Raw genomic sequence first — 12,316 nt, forward strand, 5'->3', positions numbered from 1 at the left:
TAATATACCTATCATAGCAAGACCTTTCTAATTTTTTAAAACGTTTTCTTAAAATGGAAAAAGTATAATAATCTTGCAAATTTCCAAAGCACTTCCATTTTTTATGACATTTTTCTTTCTCTTTATCTAATTTTATCAAGGGTTGCGTGTACCAAGGAGGGAATTTATGTTTGCTATTAAATTTAGAAGTAGGTACATATTTTTCAATAAATTCGTCAAAAACACTATAAAAGTAATCTACCATAGAATTAACGTCAGACAGAGTGTTGAACTTACTTACCCAATTAATGGCATTGAGTTCCATTTTTATAGACTCGAAATCGGCTTTGAAAAAAAGTTTTCTCTTACTTTTCGCATCACTTAAGGAAGATGGAGAAAGAAAGTTAGTGTTTAAAATAATATTTAAGGATTTATGATTCGGATCTTCTTTTACTAAAGGAAAATTACAAGAGTTAACAGTGCATAATTCATTACTAAAAACTAAGTCTAACATTCTATTGTTTAAATTAAATTGATTATTATATTGGGAAAGCAATGAAAAGTTCAAAAAATCCTCGGTAATACAGGCCAAGTTATTGTTATTGGTATGTATATCCATGCATTGGTTATCTACATTATGTGACCAATCCGCTAAAGTGACATTAAAATCACCAAGAACCAGAAAGACGTCGTCTGGATGAGCGTTTATAAAATCGATAACCCTGTCATAAAATGAAGTAAGCAAACACTCATGATTCGGTCCGTGAGATATATACGTAGAAATAATGTGTAAGTAGCGAGGCGATGCAGCGCACGGACGCCGAAGGTCAGGCGAGTACGGCGGCGAGCTTAGCGCCACGGACACCCATACCTCATCTGCCGGCGGCGGCGCACGCATGTCAATCCTGTGTACCGGGCGCAGGTCGCGTCGCACGGCTATCACAACACCGCCACCCATATCCATACCGCTTGCTATTGGGTCGCGATCACATCGATACACCGAGTACCTATTATCAAAGTACTCGGAATCATAGAAGTTATCATTGAGCCAACTTTCGTTTATGCATATAATGTCATAATTTCCTGACAAAACATTTCCTAAAAATTCATGTGACTTTGTACGTAAGCCCCGCACGTTTTGATAGTAAATGGAAATATTATTGTTACCGAATTTTAAATATATTTATTGTTCCACCAGCATATTCGAAACAAATAATAAAATTTAAGACTATATAGAAATAATTACGAGTACATGTTTTCTTACTATAAAAATAAATGCAAAACGAGTTTAGGGTATTAAATATAACTATTATTCTTAACACATTCGACCGGAAATTAAATAGACGGCATAGTCATTTGATTTTGATGAGATCAGATTCACGGGACACCAAAATAGCATGCGAGGTATCACTTTTTCGCACAAAAATTTTACAGTCTGATAACCATATATATTTATATAACTTTTCCTTGGCTATTTTACGAACTTGCTTATAAAGTAATTTATTTTGTGGTGTAAGATGATCACTGATGAAGATGGGACTCGCTGGACCATCCAAACCGGCATCTGCAGTGGTGAGTCCGCGTCGCGCCCGTGCCGCCGTCAACATATCTGTCTTGCGTTTTCTTTGAGTAAAACGGACGATAATATTTGGTGCGAGACTAGCATCACGCGCTGGTTTTATCTCACTTGTCTGGGCATTATTGAAACGTCTTACCCGGTGGATGAAATCAATGTCTGTGGGCTCAAGAGAAATGCCAATCTTAGACGCAATATTACCAACAATGGTGTACAGGTTTTCGCCCTTGACAATTGGTATGCCGGTTATTTCTAAGTTGTTGATTCGTCCTTGTTGCTCTTTTAATCTTAATTGGTCTGTGAGTTCACTAACTTGAGACGCAAGGCTATTAATATCACATTCAATATTGTCCACTTTTTTATTTGTTTTATCATCTGATGATCTCAAATCTGTGATCTCCTTTTTTAACGTTGATTGATCCTCAATAATTTTGTGCATTGTAGCATTTAATTCATTAATTTGTCCTGTAAATGAGTTCACATCATCTCGCAACATGTTTAGTGAACTATTTAACTGTTCAGATTGAGTTGCCAGTGATTCATTGAAAGAAATGGTCATTTTCCTTTGAAAGTCACTCATAATTTCCTGGATATTACAGTGACAATCCGGTGTTTTCCTCTTGGGCCGGTTGGCTTCATGTTTTGGCGATGGAGTTTTGCGTGTGCTCATAGTTAATTATTGTTGTAAACACAAAACACGATAAAATATATTAGATTGAAGCGAGCTAGGCACGTATTCCGCTTTGTCATAAAGCAGGTAGCAATAAAAAGGTAGCCGACAATGTTTATGTAAATTGCACCTTGATTGCACTGATGCACCATTCAAATTAGCACGCACTTACTATAAGACCGGTAATTGAGTCACAAAGCAATGAGATAAGCGTCCTGCCACGAACGAACACTCGACTGAACTGAACCGTTCTGTGTAACCGTCTACCGGATACATTCTAAAATGAAATTAAGCGCTTTTTAAAATTTTATAATCATCTCTCCTCAAAACCAAGGGAACCTATTACTCCTAGGTTAAAGGTCAAACTTTCTGTCACATCTATTACTTTCGGGCAGTAAGGCCGAATTATCATGGTATCGATAGCTCAGTGGTTAAGATCACTGTAAGACAGGGGTCGTATTCCAACGCGATTCCTGATCTTTTCCTTTCACAAGGTATTAGTTAAAAAGCTTGTGACATTTTTTTTTCAAATCCAAGTAATCCTTATCCTTATTTTTTATCCTTATTTTTAATTTTATAAAACAAAAGTCCTCTGCCGCATCTTTCTGTCTGTTTGCGATAAACTCAAAAAACGACTGCACGGATTTTCATGCGGTTTTCACCTATAGATAATGTGATACCGGAGGAAGGTCCGCTAGTGTAAAACAAAAATAAAACATTACCACATTGTTATAACTGACAGGCTGGGGCTTCGACATATTTTGAGGCGCGGACGTCTCTTCCTTTTTGGCCGTAGAACTGCCGGGATTTTGATTTCTCCTGAAAGAAAAAAAAACATACCTATTTAAAAATATCGACCTACATTTTTAGGGTACTGTACCTAAGAAAGAAAAAGAAGAATGTAAAAATAATGATTAGAAATTGGTGTTAAAATAATTATGTAATAAAGTAACCCATATAGGATCACTGCGGCTGCGCAGTCATTACAATTTTTCAAATTTTAACAAAGACAATAATTACTTTTACTATCAGACTTTAAAATAAATAATCTGTACTGTGGTAATGTAAATTTTATGAATGATTGATTTTGGATATGATTCCTTTCTCAAGAAAATTGACAGATCGTAATGACAGGGCGGCCGCAGCGGTCGAAACATCGTAATACTCGATCAATGGTCTTTTTTGACAATGAAAAATCAAGACTATATAACCATGTACAGTACAGTCACACATCAACCTACCCAGATAAATTTTAAACTCGCTATGCTATTATGTGCTGTTGACTGTACAATAAATAAAAATTCTTTTTCAAAAAACTATTGTGTGCGTGATTATTATCGGATACCTCTCCGGAAGGTATTAGATTGAAGTGTTTACTACTTTCAAGGGTTTGTAGGACAATGTTGATTATTGAAGTGGTGGAAATGGAAATATTATCTATGGAGATTAAAATCGGCGCCAGTGTTTTGTTTATGGATTTACCTTATATCTAATCGATAATTATGAAAGACTAGCTGTTGCGCGTAGCTCCGCTTACGGTAGCAATTTTCGATCTCAGGTCATTAATTATATTAAATCTAAATTTAACCAATATCGGCCCAGCAGTTTAGCTGTGAAAGCGTGACAGACAGATTTCTTTATAATACTAGTAGATTACGAATTAATCGCTCAATATAATCAGTTCAGTTTGTTACATGTGTACTCAACAAAGCTTAAAATGTATCATGTATATGTTCAGGAGTACATTTCCCGTGGAAAATTCACGCGGGCGAAGCCGCGCGTTTAAAGTTTATTAAATAAAAAGAAGAGTGACTGACCTCTGACTAGTCTGTACTTGAAGCGGGACAAACGGATTGTTTATCTTTTCGCCGTTGTTTGGTACTGGGTTAGGATTGGCACTCTGTTGGTTTGTATTTGGTTTGTTCTGAAAATAAAACGGTTCATCACAATATTTTATATTGACGACCTCGCTGGCGCAGTGGTAAAGTGCTTGCCTCTGAACCGGGAGGTCCCGGGTTCGATCCCCGGTCGGGTCATGATGGCTCGGGTCTTGGATGTTTATCTATATATGTATTTGTTATAAAATATAGCATCGTTGAGTTAGTATCCCATAGCACAAGTCTCGAACTTACTTTGGGGCTAGCTTAATCAGTGTGATTTGTCCTAATATATATATTTTATTTTTACACTCATAGTTTTGTAGGCGACAATAGCAAAAAAAAAAATGGACAACACTCAACTGCATTGGCAGTTGTGTTGTCCATTTTTTTTGCAAGCTTGTACTAAGCTTGTATCGTATGTGCGACGGACACAAGCACAGAAATGGGTACAACATATCCACAACTGTAATTACACATACAAATATTTGCCCATCAGGTAGGCCGTATGCCTGTTCAGGTTGGTAGTATGAAAAAACATTCCTACCTGTCCAGTAGCCCAACTGGGCGCCAGATTATTAGCGGCAGTCACACTGGGCAGATGCTTCGGGAACTGGTGTTGATTCTGGAACTGGTTTTGTTGAAAGCCCTGGTTCTGGTATCTAGGCCGGTCCTGGTTGTAGTGGCGCTGGAAGTGGGGGTTTTGGAACTGGGGGAACGGGATTTGCGCGGGGCCCGGCCCGTGGAAGGGCTGCCCGAATGTGGGGTAGGGGGGGATGTGCGGCATTTGGTTCTGGAAATAAATAAGTACATTCTGACATTACTATTAGGCGAACCCTAGACGGTCGACATTGTGCAATATGAATGGACAAAATGGATATCAGGCGCGATGCTGCTGTCTAAGTTGATAAGAAAATTTAATTTTTACCACACCTGCATTCATGATATTCCGCAATATAATTGGGCCTTTATAGGCCACCTTAGTGGATGCTTTTACAGGGTTGGTTCCTAGAGCGTTTCGTGCGCTATCATTACAATCCGTCAAGGAAATTCCTGTTAAGAAAATCATTTCCAGAATCAATTATTCGTAAAATTGACATTACACTAGCACAGATTATAATTATTTTAAAATATTAGTAAAACGTATTTGTTGAAATTAAAAAAATATATAATGACAGCAACCGCTTTCGAAACGCTCGAGGAATGGCCCCGCAATGGGCTAAAGAGAGAGACTGTGGCCTTTTTAAATAAGAATACGTAAAACATAAATTTAAGTATTAAAAACACAGACATGCCAAAACCATGCCATGTACTATGAAAATAAGTATTATTTTTTTCCAAACCTAGATTGATAGTGATTTTAAATTTCTGCGTGATTATAACACACAATGGCGATGGTTTACAACTTTTGACGTAATAGTTCTGATTGTTTTTTATCTAATGATTGTGCGATTATCAACAATCAATCCACAATTTGAGTACCTTCTTTGGTTGTCATTTGAAAAAATAACGAAGTATAATGCGACCCAGTAACCTGAGTATGCGCAATATCTGAAATGTACAATACTTTGTGAATTATTGACGGTTTTACATCGCAACTTCACTATAAAACCAGAAAATTAATGAAATGTAAAATAATTATCTTTCCTATTTTCTGTAGCTTAAGTTAAACATATTATATTCCAAGTACATGCCAATAGGTTTTAGAATTATCTTCCGGAGGTTATACGAAGAGCTGCCAGTCGCTTCCATTAGACCAAACGGTGTGAAGTGCATATACATAAAGAACACAGAGAAAAAATCTAATCATTTTAAACCACCTTTGAGTATTTACTAATTTGGTCTATTTGTATTATATTAAATTATCTGCGTCCCGGGGAAATTAGAGATAAAAAGTACCCTATGTGTTATTCCAGGTTATATTCTAACCGTGTACCAAGTTTCATAACAATCGGTCCAGTCAATAATGCGTGTGAAGAGGTAACTAACAAACAAAGGTTACTTTCGCATTTATAATATTAGTTGGGATTGGGATATTTATTAAAAAATTCTTACCTTAAAGTTGCTATTAGCCCACTCGGCAGGATTCTGATAGATGCCTGGCTTGTGTGCAGAACTGTTCTCTTTGCGCCAATTTTGCTGCGGCAGTCTGTACAAACGGGGTAACGTGAACATACAAATAAACGTCTCAATTATAATTATATATTACACTAATATTGAATTCCGAATTATTAATTCAACTTAGGATGATATCATTTACAACTAAGTATAATTAAAAGCTAAGTGTATTTGCATGAGTGAATGTTTCAAAATATTGAAAAATATAAACAAAAACAGCTGTGTAACGACCAATGGGAGAATTTGAAATTAGAATGGGTTATCTTCAAAAAGTGAAGATTTTTTTGTAAATGTAAAAAAAAAAACATAAATTACGTCACACTTGTGCGAAAGTCATGTCTAAGCGTTGATTATTTCCCACTCAAAAAGCGTTCCTAATGAGAACTGAAATAGTAAATCGAGCAATCAATAAATACGATCAACTGAAATCACATAAAATGTGTATTGTTTCTTTTGAATAGTATTTATTCGTTATATTTTTTACCCAATCTAATGGCGAGTGAAAATAATGCAAACGCACCAAATTAAATAGGAAAAAAAAGCTGAAAAGAATGGATGAGATGAATATTCACGACACGACATCACCTTACCCAGCGAATAGTCCCCAAAACGGATGTGCAAGGCCGCTTGAAAACACATACCTTTTATATTTTTAAATTATCTCATTATATTATGTTAAAAGACTCAATCTAATTAACAATATCATCAAATCTCAATAATGAATATGAAATGTAAATAACAATATATATTTTTATATTTATTCGTTAAAATATATTCAAATTAACTGTGGACCTGGCTGGAACGTGAAAACCTGTTCCGTTTTACTTGTCGCACGCAGTAATTCCGTTGCCGATTCAGTCTGTCCATAAAGAATAGCAAACGGATTTGTAGTTCTTTTAATATTGAAATAGGTACCAAACGGTCAAGCTTGTTTGATAAACATATCAAACAAGCTTGACCGTAAGAATTAAATAGGATTTTAATTGGCTGGCAACACAGTGTGTTCACTGTGTTGCCAGCCAAGAGGACACAGCACCTCATTTATTTTCTACTCTTTATAGTTTTCGTTGTTTATTTCGCACACCGTATCGGAGTGTAGATGTAACTTAATACTCGATAGCCTATAGCTAATATGACCATATTTTAACTTATAAATATAAACACACCTACTATATTCACTTATATTAGACCTGAATTACATATATTTTGTAAAATCTATTTAATATTCCGTTGCCTGGCAAAGGCTTTGGCTTGGCCCAATAAGATCCTATTACATATGTAATATAAATATGTACGTACCTTTGAGGTTGTGGAGTTTGTACGGTAGGTTCAGTTTTCACTCGCCAATTCTGCTCTGACGCATTCTAATACAAAATAATATGAAACAATTAATAAACTTTAAAATGTTAAAATATTTGTAAGACTTCATAATTGGTTTGTAGAAATTATAACTGATTATTCAAGTTAGAATACAGATAAATAATTTGAAAGAAATACGAAAACGATTTTAATTACAAGAGCGACAGAATAAAAATTAGTATATACCTTGCCGTTTTTCTTTGAATCGTCACTGTCACTTATTTTCAAAAGGCTCCTTAGAAGATGTGTGGCATCCTAAAAGAAAGAAAATGAATTTGCTGTTTACACAATACTAAGCACGATCCTTGACGATCTAAATCGGTACGACATAGATTCATCCAGTGTCCTTGAAATAAGACCACTCTATATACACCTGTGGATGTCGTAGGCGACTAAGGGACACGTAGCCTAGACAACAATAGCATTCCCAAGGAGAGTTGACGTAAGGCAGGAGGCCAGTGGTAAAATATATATGGTACATAGTTTGTTTATTCATGAAAACTGCAAATGCAATTGATGACTGTAAATTAGGAAAGAAATGAATCCAATGCAAAAAGTGAAAAGTCCAAATACATTATAAGTATAAAAAAAATTGTGACGCCAACGCCATCCGGTGTATCGTGTTAATACAAACATTATTTCCTTGCGAGATTTAATCAATTAATGGAATTCTATTACGATCTAAACGACTAGATGGCGCTGTCGTAACAATGACATAGCACAAAATGTACACGAACATGACATGTGTCTCACCTGAGGGCTGTCGCTAGAGTTAGCGGGCGTGGTCGCGGGGACATTGCGAGATTCATTCGTTGGTGTCTTCGCGTCTCCGGGGGGACTGACGAAGGCAAACATTATTTATGTGCAAAAACATGAGTTTAGATTTTCGTTGTAAACAATGTGTTGTTAAAAGAAAATTTACATGCTTCAACGGCTATTTAGGTATTAGAATTTTTGAGATTATTTGAAATGAAGAGTATGTTTGACAGACATTTACTCTTAATTTGCTAGTGTAAAGCTAAAGTGTTTTATTTTTGTTTTTGTGGGAATCATCCCACGAAGTTATCAGGCTGTTTGCTAGTCTGACAGTGCCTGTGAATTTCACACCCACTTTTTTCATGTCAAATTTGAAATTACCTTTCTTACAGCTACAAACTATTATTAGCATTTAACAACCACTGCTAAGAAGAAATTACAAAAGAAACGAAACAGTGTTGATTCTTGTCATACCAGTAGGGCTTACCGTTATTGTTTTACATACTTTATTTCGAAATATTACGAGGTACATAAAGTACAGTCGGCTACAAAAGTCAAGTCGTATTTCTGAACCTGATTTCCTTTTTCTTAGTCAAGATCGTCTCTACTACGTGTAAATAGTAAACATTTTTTTGATGTTTTTTTTTAAATGTAGACTGGACTTTGGCAGCCGTCTGTACACGATCAAAAAGTACACAATAACATATCTAATCTAGTCTACTATATGTATTTGCAATGTGAGCGTAGTATCAACTTGTAACGCCACGGATTATGATCTCTTTAGTCATATCGCGTGCGCGCTGGCATGTTTTTTATTTCTTTCAGTCTAAATTCAAAATTTTAAATTATTGTTCCACTTGATATTTTGAAATCACATTTTGACTCATTCATTATCATAACGATATCGGCACGTACCACACGTACGCTATAATAATAATATATATATATAATAAAATATCTTAAATATTTATAGACCCTTGAAGGGTAAGTGTTTTAATATGTTTCGGAAAAGTGTTCTAAATTTTACAGTGATTTAGTTGTAGTACTATAGTTTATATTTTTTTATTTACAGGTCTGTATTTTATTTATTAATTATTTTATTATATAACTGCCTGCCTTTGCCTATTCCTACTCCAACCCTACCCGAGATTACCCTACCACCTAACCATGTGGGGCCATTTGTAATGCTAATAATAATCAATTTTGGTAATAAACTAATGAACTCACCTATAGCACGCGAACGCCGAGTGATGTCCGTCGTCGCGGCGGAGCAGCGCGGGCGCGTGCAGGAACACATCGTCGCTCGCGAGGCGCACGAGGTGCCGCAGCTTGCGCCCGTACGACACGTTCAGCATGTTGCTTGGCAACATTCTGAGGGGGGGATGTTGTGAGATCGATTTAGGGATAAATTGAAAGGATGAAGTCCCGTTTCAAGACTAAGACACCAGTTAGCTCCTGGGAAAAGCTCGTCAAACACCACTTGGTATGTTGGCACAGTATTGATGTTGGAAGGCTTATATAGCTGTGATAGTTCCCCTAGCTCCGAGGGCAATTATGATGTATCTTTTACACTTAATATTACTAAGTATAGGCTAAATAAATAACGGAATAATACTATATAAATTACCTGTAAAATCTAGCCTCTTTGAACAATTCCTCAGTCATTGCTCCCGGGAAAGGCTCATCAAACATCACTTGGTACGTTGGCTCAGCATTCAACTTGTCAGCCAATCGAACAGTATTGACGTTGGAAGGCTTGTATATAGCCGTGATAGTGCCCCTAGCTCCGAGGGGAACTGTAATGTTTCTCGCGGTGCAAACGATGCGGTCGTACATCTTGTAATCCGCTGTTGGATCTGGTTGGATGTTGCCTTCGTGGAGCTCCGGCTAGAAAAGTTTTTTAGTTAAAACAGTATAATTAATGACAAGCAAACCGCACTTCTACTAATATTTTAAATGTGAAAGGGTGTTTGTTTAAATTTTGATACATGGTGTGTATACACATGCAAATAACTGGCATTGTTTGAGCGCCCCACGCAGCTGGTGACAGAGGGCCGGGCAAGACGCAAGGGAACTGAATGCTGATTGGCCGGACATCGCGACATATATCGTCGCGCCGTCAGCCCCGTCAGGACGGCGCTGCGCTACTTGTTCTTTGGATACAACGACGCCACATTTATGTATATAATAAAATAATGGATACTAGCAATACTAGTATACATTATTTTATTATTTTTATACAGTCCAAATATTTTATTTCTCACATGGAAGGATCCCAAACAGGCATATTAAAGTGAAAATCCGACTTCACGTTTCTCACTCCATAAATTCGACTCCACGTTTCTCACCATATAAATCTGACTGCACGTTTCTCACCATATAAATCTGACTGCACGTTTCTCACCATATAAATCCGACTCCACGTTTCTCACCATATAAACCCGATTCCACGTTTCTCACCTTATAAATCCGACTCCACGTTTCACACCTTACAAGTCCGAGCACCGGTTCTCACCTTATAAAGCAGAGTCCACTTGACATGCAGCGTGACCTTCTTCTCAGCGTCCCGGAGCCGCTGGAGCTGCGGCAGCAGCGCGTCGCACAGCGCGCGCAGCTCCTCGGGCTCCAGCGCCTCGGAGCCGCACTCGCGCCGCGTCGCGCTGAACTGCGCCTGGCTTTTGATCCATTGGACCACTTCTTGGGGCTTCTTTTCTCTGTCGAATATAGTAAAGTAAGTAATTTAAGTTCAGGCAATAACACAAGTACAGTATATATAATGTGAACTCAGACTAGAAAAACTGTATATTGCATATAACATTGAAAAATTACATAAATTAAGTTAGCCCCAAAGTAAGTTCGAGACTTGTGTTATGGGATATTAACACAATAATAGTATTTATAACATATACATACATATAGAAAACATCATAAACGAGTCAACTTAAAAAAGATGGGGCATGGGGCTAGGGGACATCAAAATAACCTCGGTCAATCGATAACCAATATACCCAAGACAAGTTATTAAAAAACGAGAAATTGCTAACAAAAAGACGAAATCCACTAACCCAACATGTCCCGGGAACAGATCGCCCTCAAAGAAGATATCGTTGCCCATGCTGGTCGCCAGCGTGTTCACCAAGTCGGGGAACTCCCGGCAGTAGCCCTTCACTAGCTCTATGCAGCGGTCCGAATACAGCCACGCGTTTGTCGTCTTACAACGGCGCGTGTAGCCCGATACTTCTTGATTCTGTGTCGGAAATATCAATAAAAAACTGGATAACACTCAACGCCACGAACACGAAACATATTTTATTGGAGTCCCGCACGCATTGTTTTTGTATCCATCGACAAAAACAATTTGTACGGGAGCTAGATGGAGGTTATCTAAATGAACAGTACGACTAAAAAAATGGTTAAAATAAAAATACCGTTTTAAATTTTCTCTTGTAGAGTACGGAAAAAATATTTGAGAATTTATATATATAGAGAAAAAGAATAAATTCTAAAAACTATGAGTGACGTCACAGCTCGATCACATTAGACATGTTTCCTTTGCCTGCACCCCATCCACTAAAAAAGTATAAAACGTCACGTAATGTACAACAAACGACAGAAAACATAACCTAAACACATTGTTTACTGCTCCTTCCTTTTGCACATTTATGATTGTTTCGTAAATTTATTATAATTGTTTTGTTCGATCGTCATCAAAATCAAAATGACACTACACAAAAATCTTGGAAACCGATTAAGTATCTACCTACCTATAGTAAATATATATTATATTAAATATATTAGGACAAATCACACAGATTGAGCTAGCCCCAAAGTAAGTTCGAGACTTGTGTTATGGGATACTAACTCAACGATACTACATTTTATAACAAGTACATATATATAGATAAACATCCAAGACCCGGGATGTTTATCTATATATATGTACTGTCAATAAGAAAAAGATCATTTTCCATCATGACCCGA

The 12,316-nt window shown here is 36.8% G+C and overlaps 1 protein-coding gene across 4 annotated transcripts in view; it reads right to left on the bottom strand.

Moving 5' to 3' along the window:
- Positions 1-12,316, bottom strand: part of pcm (pacman) — a 28,491-nt gene that overhangs the window by 3,856 nt on the left and 12,319 nt on the right. Inside the window, exons 21-32 of one of the 4 annotated variants that reach the window (XM_053747099.1) lie at positions 11,401-11,582; positions 10,851-11,049; positions 9,963-10,222; positions 9,563-9,706; positions 8,333-8,417; positions 7,766-7,834; positions 7,520-7,584; positions 6,811-6,846; positions 6,158-6,251; positions 4,650-4,895; positions 4,043-4,149; positions 2,948-3,044 (exon numbers count right to left, since the gene is read on the bottom strand). In XM_053747099.1, the coding sequence (XP_053603074.1) occupies positions 2,948-3,044; positions 4,043-4,149; positions 4,650-4,895; positions 6,158-6,251; positions 6,811-6,846; positions 7,520-7,584; positions 7,766-7,834; positions 8,333-8,417; positions 9,563-9,706; positions 9,963-10,222; positions 10,851-11,049; positions 11,401-11,582 (1,584 nt within the window). Of the gene's footprint in view, positions 1-2,947; positions 3,045-4,042; positions 4,150-4,649; positions 4,896-5,584; positions 5,654-6,157; positions 6,252-6,810; positions 6,847-7,519; positions 7,585-7,765; positions 7,835-8,332; positions 8,418-9,562; positions 9,707-9,962; positions 10,223-10,850; positions 11,050-11,400; positions 11,583-12,316 lie in introns of those variants that run through there. The other 3 variants (XM_053747102.1, XM_053747103.1, XM_053747104.1) reach the window with 3 other exon arrangements.

This window comes from Plodia interpunctella, chromosome 6 (genome assembly GCF_027563975.2).
Source record: "Plodia interpunctella isolate USDA-ARS_2022_Savannah chromosome 6, ilPloInte3.2, whole genome shotgun sequence".
NCBI classification, from domain to species: domain Eukaryota; kingdom Metazoa; phylum Arthropoda; class Insecta; order Lepidoptera; family Pyralidae; genus Plodia; species Plodia interpunctella.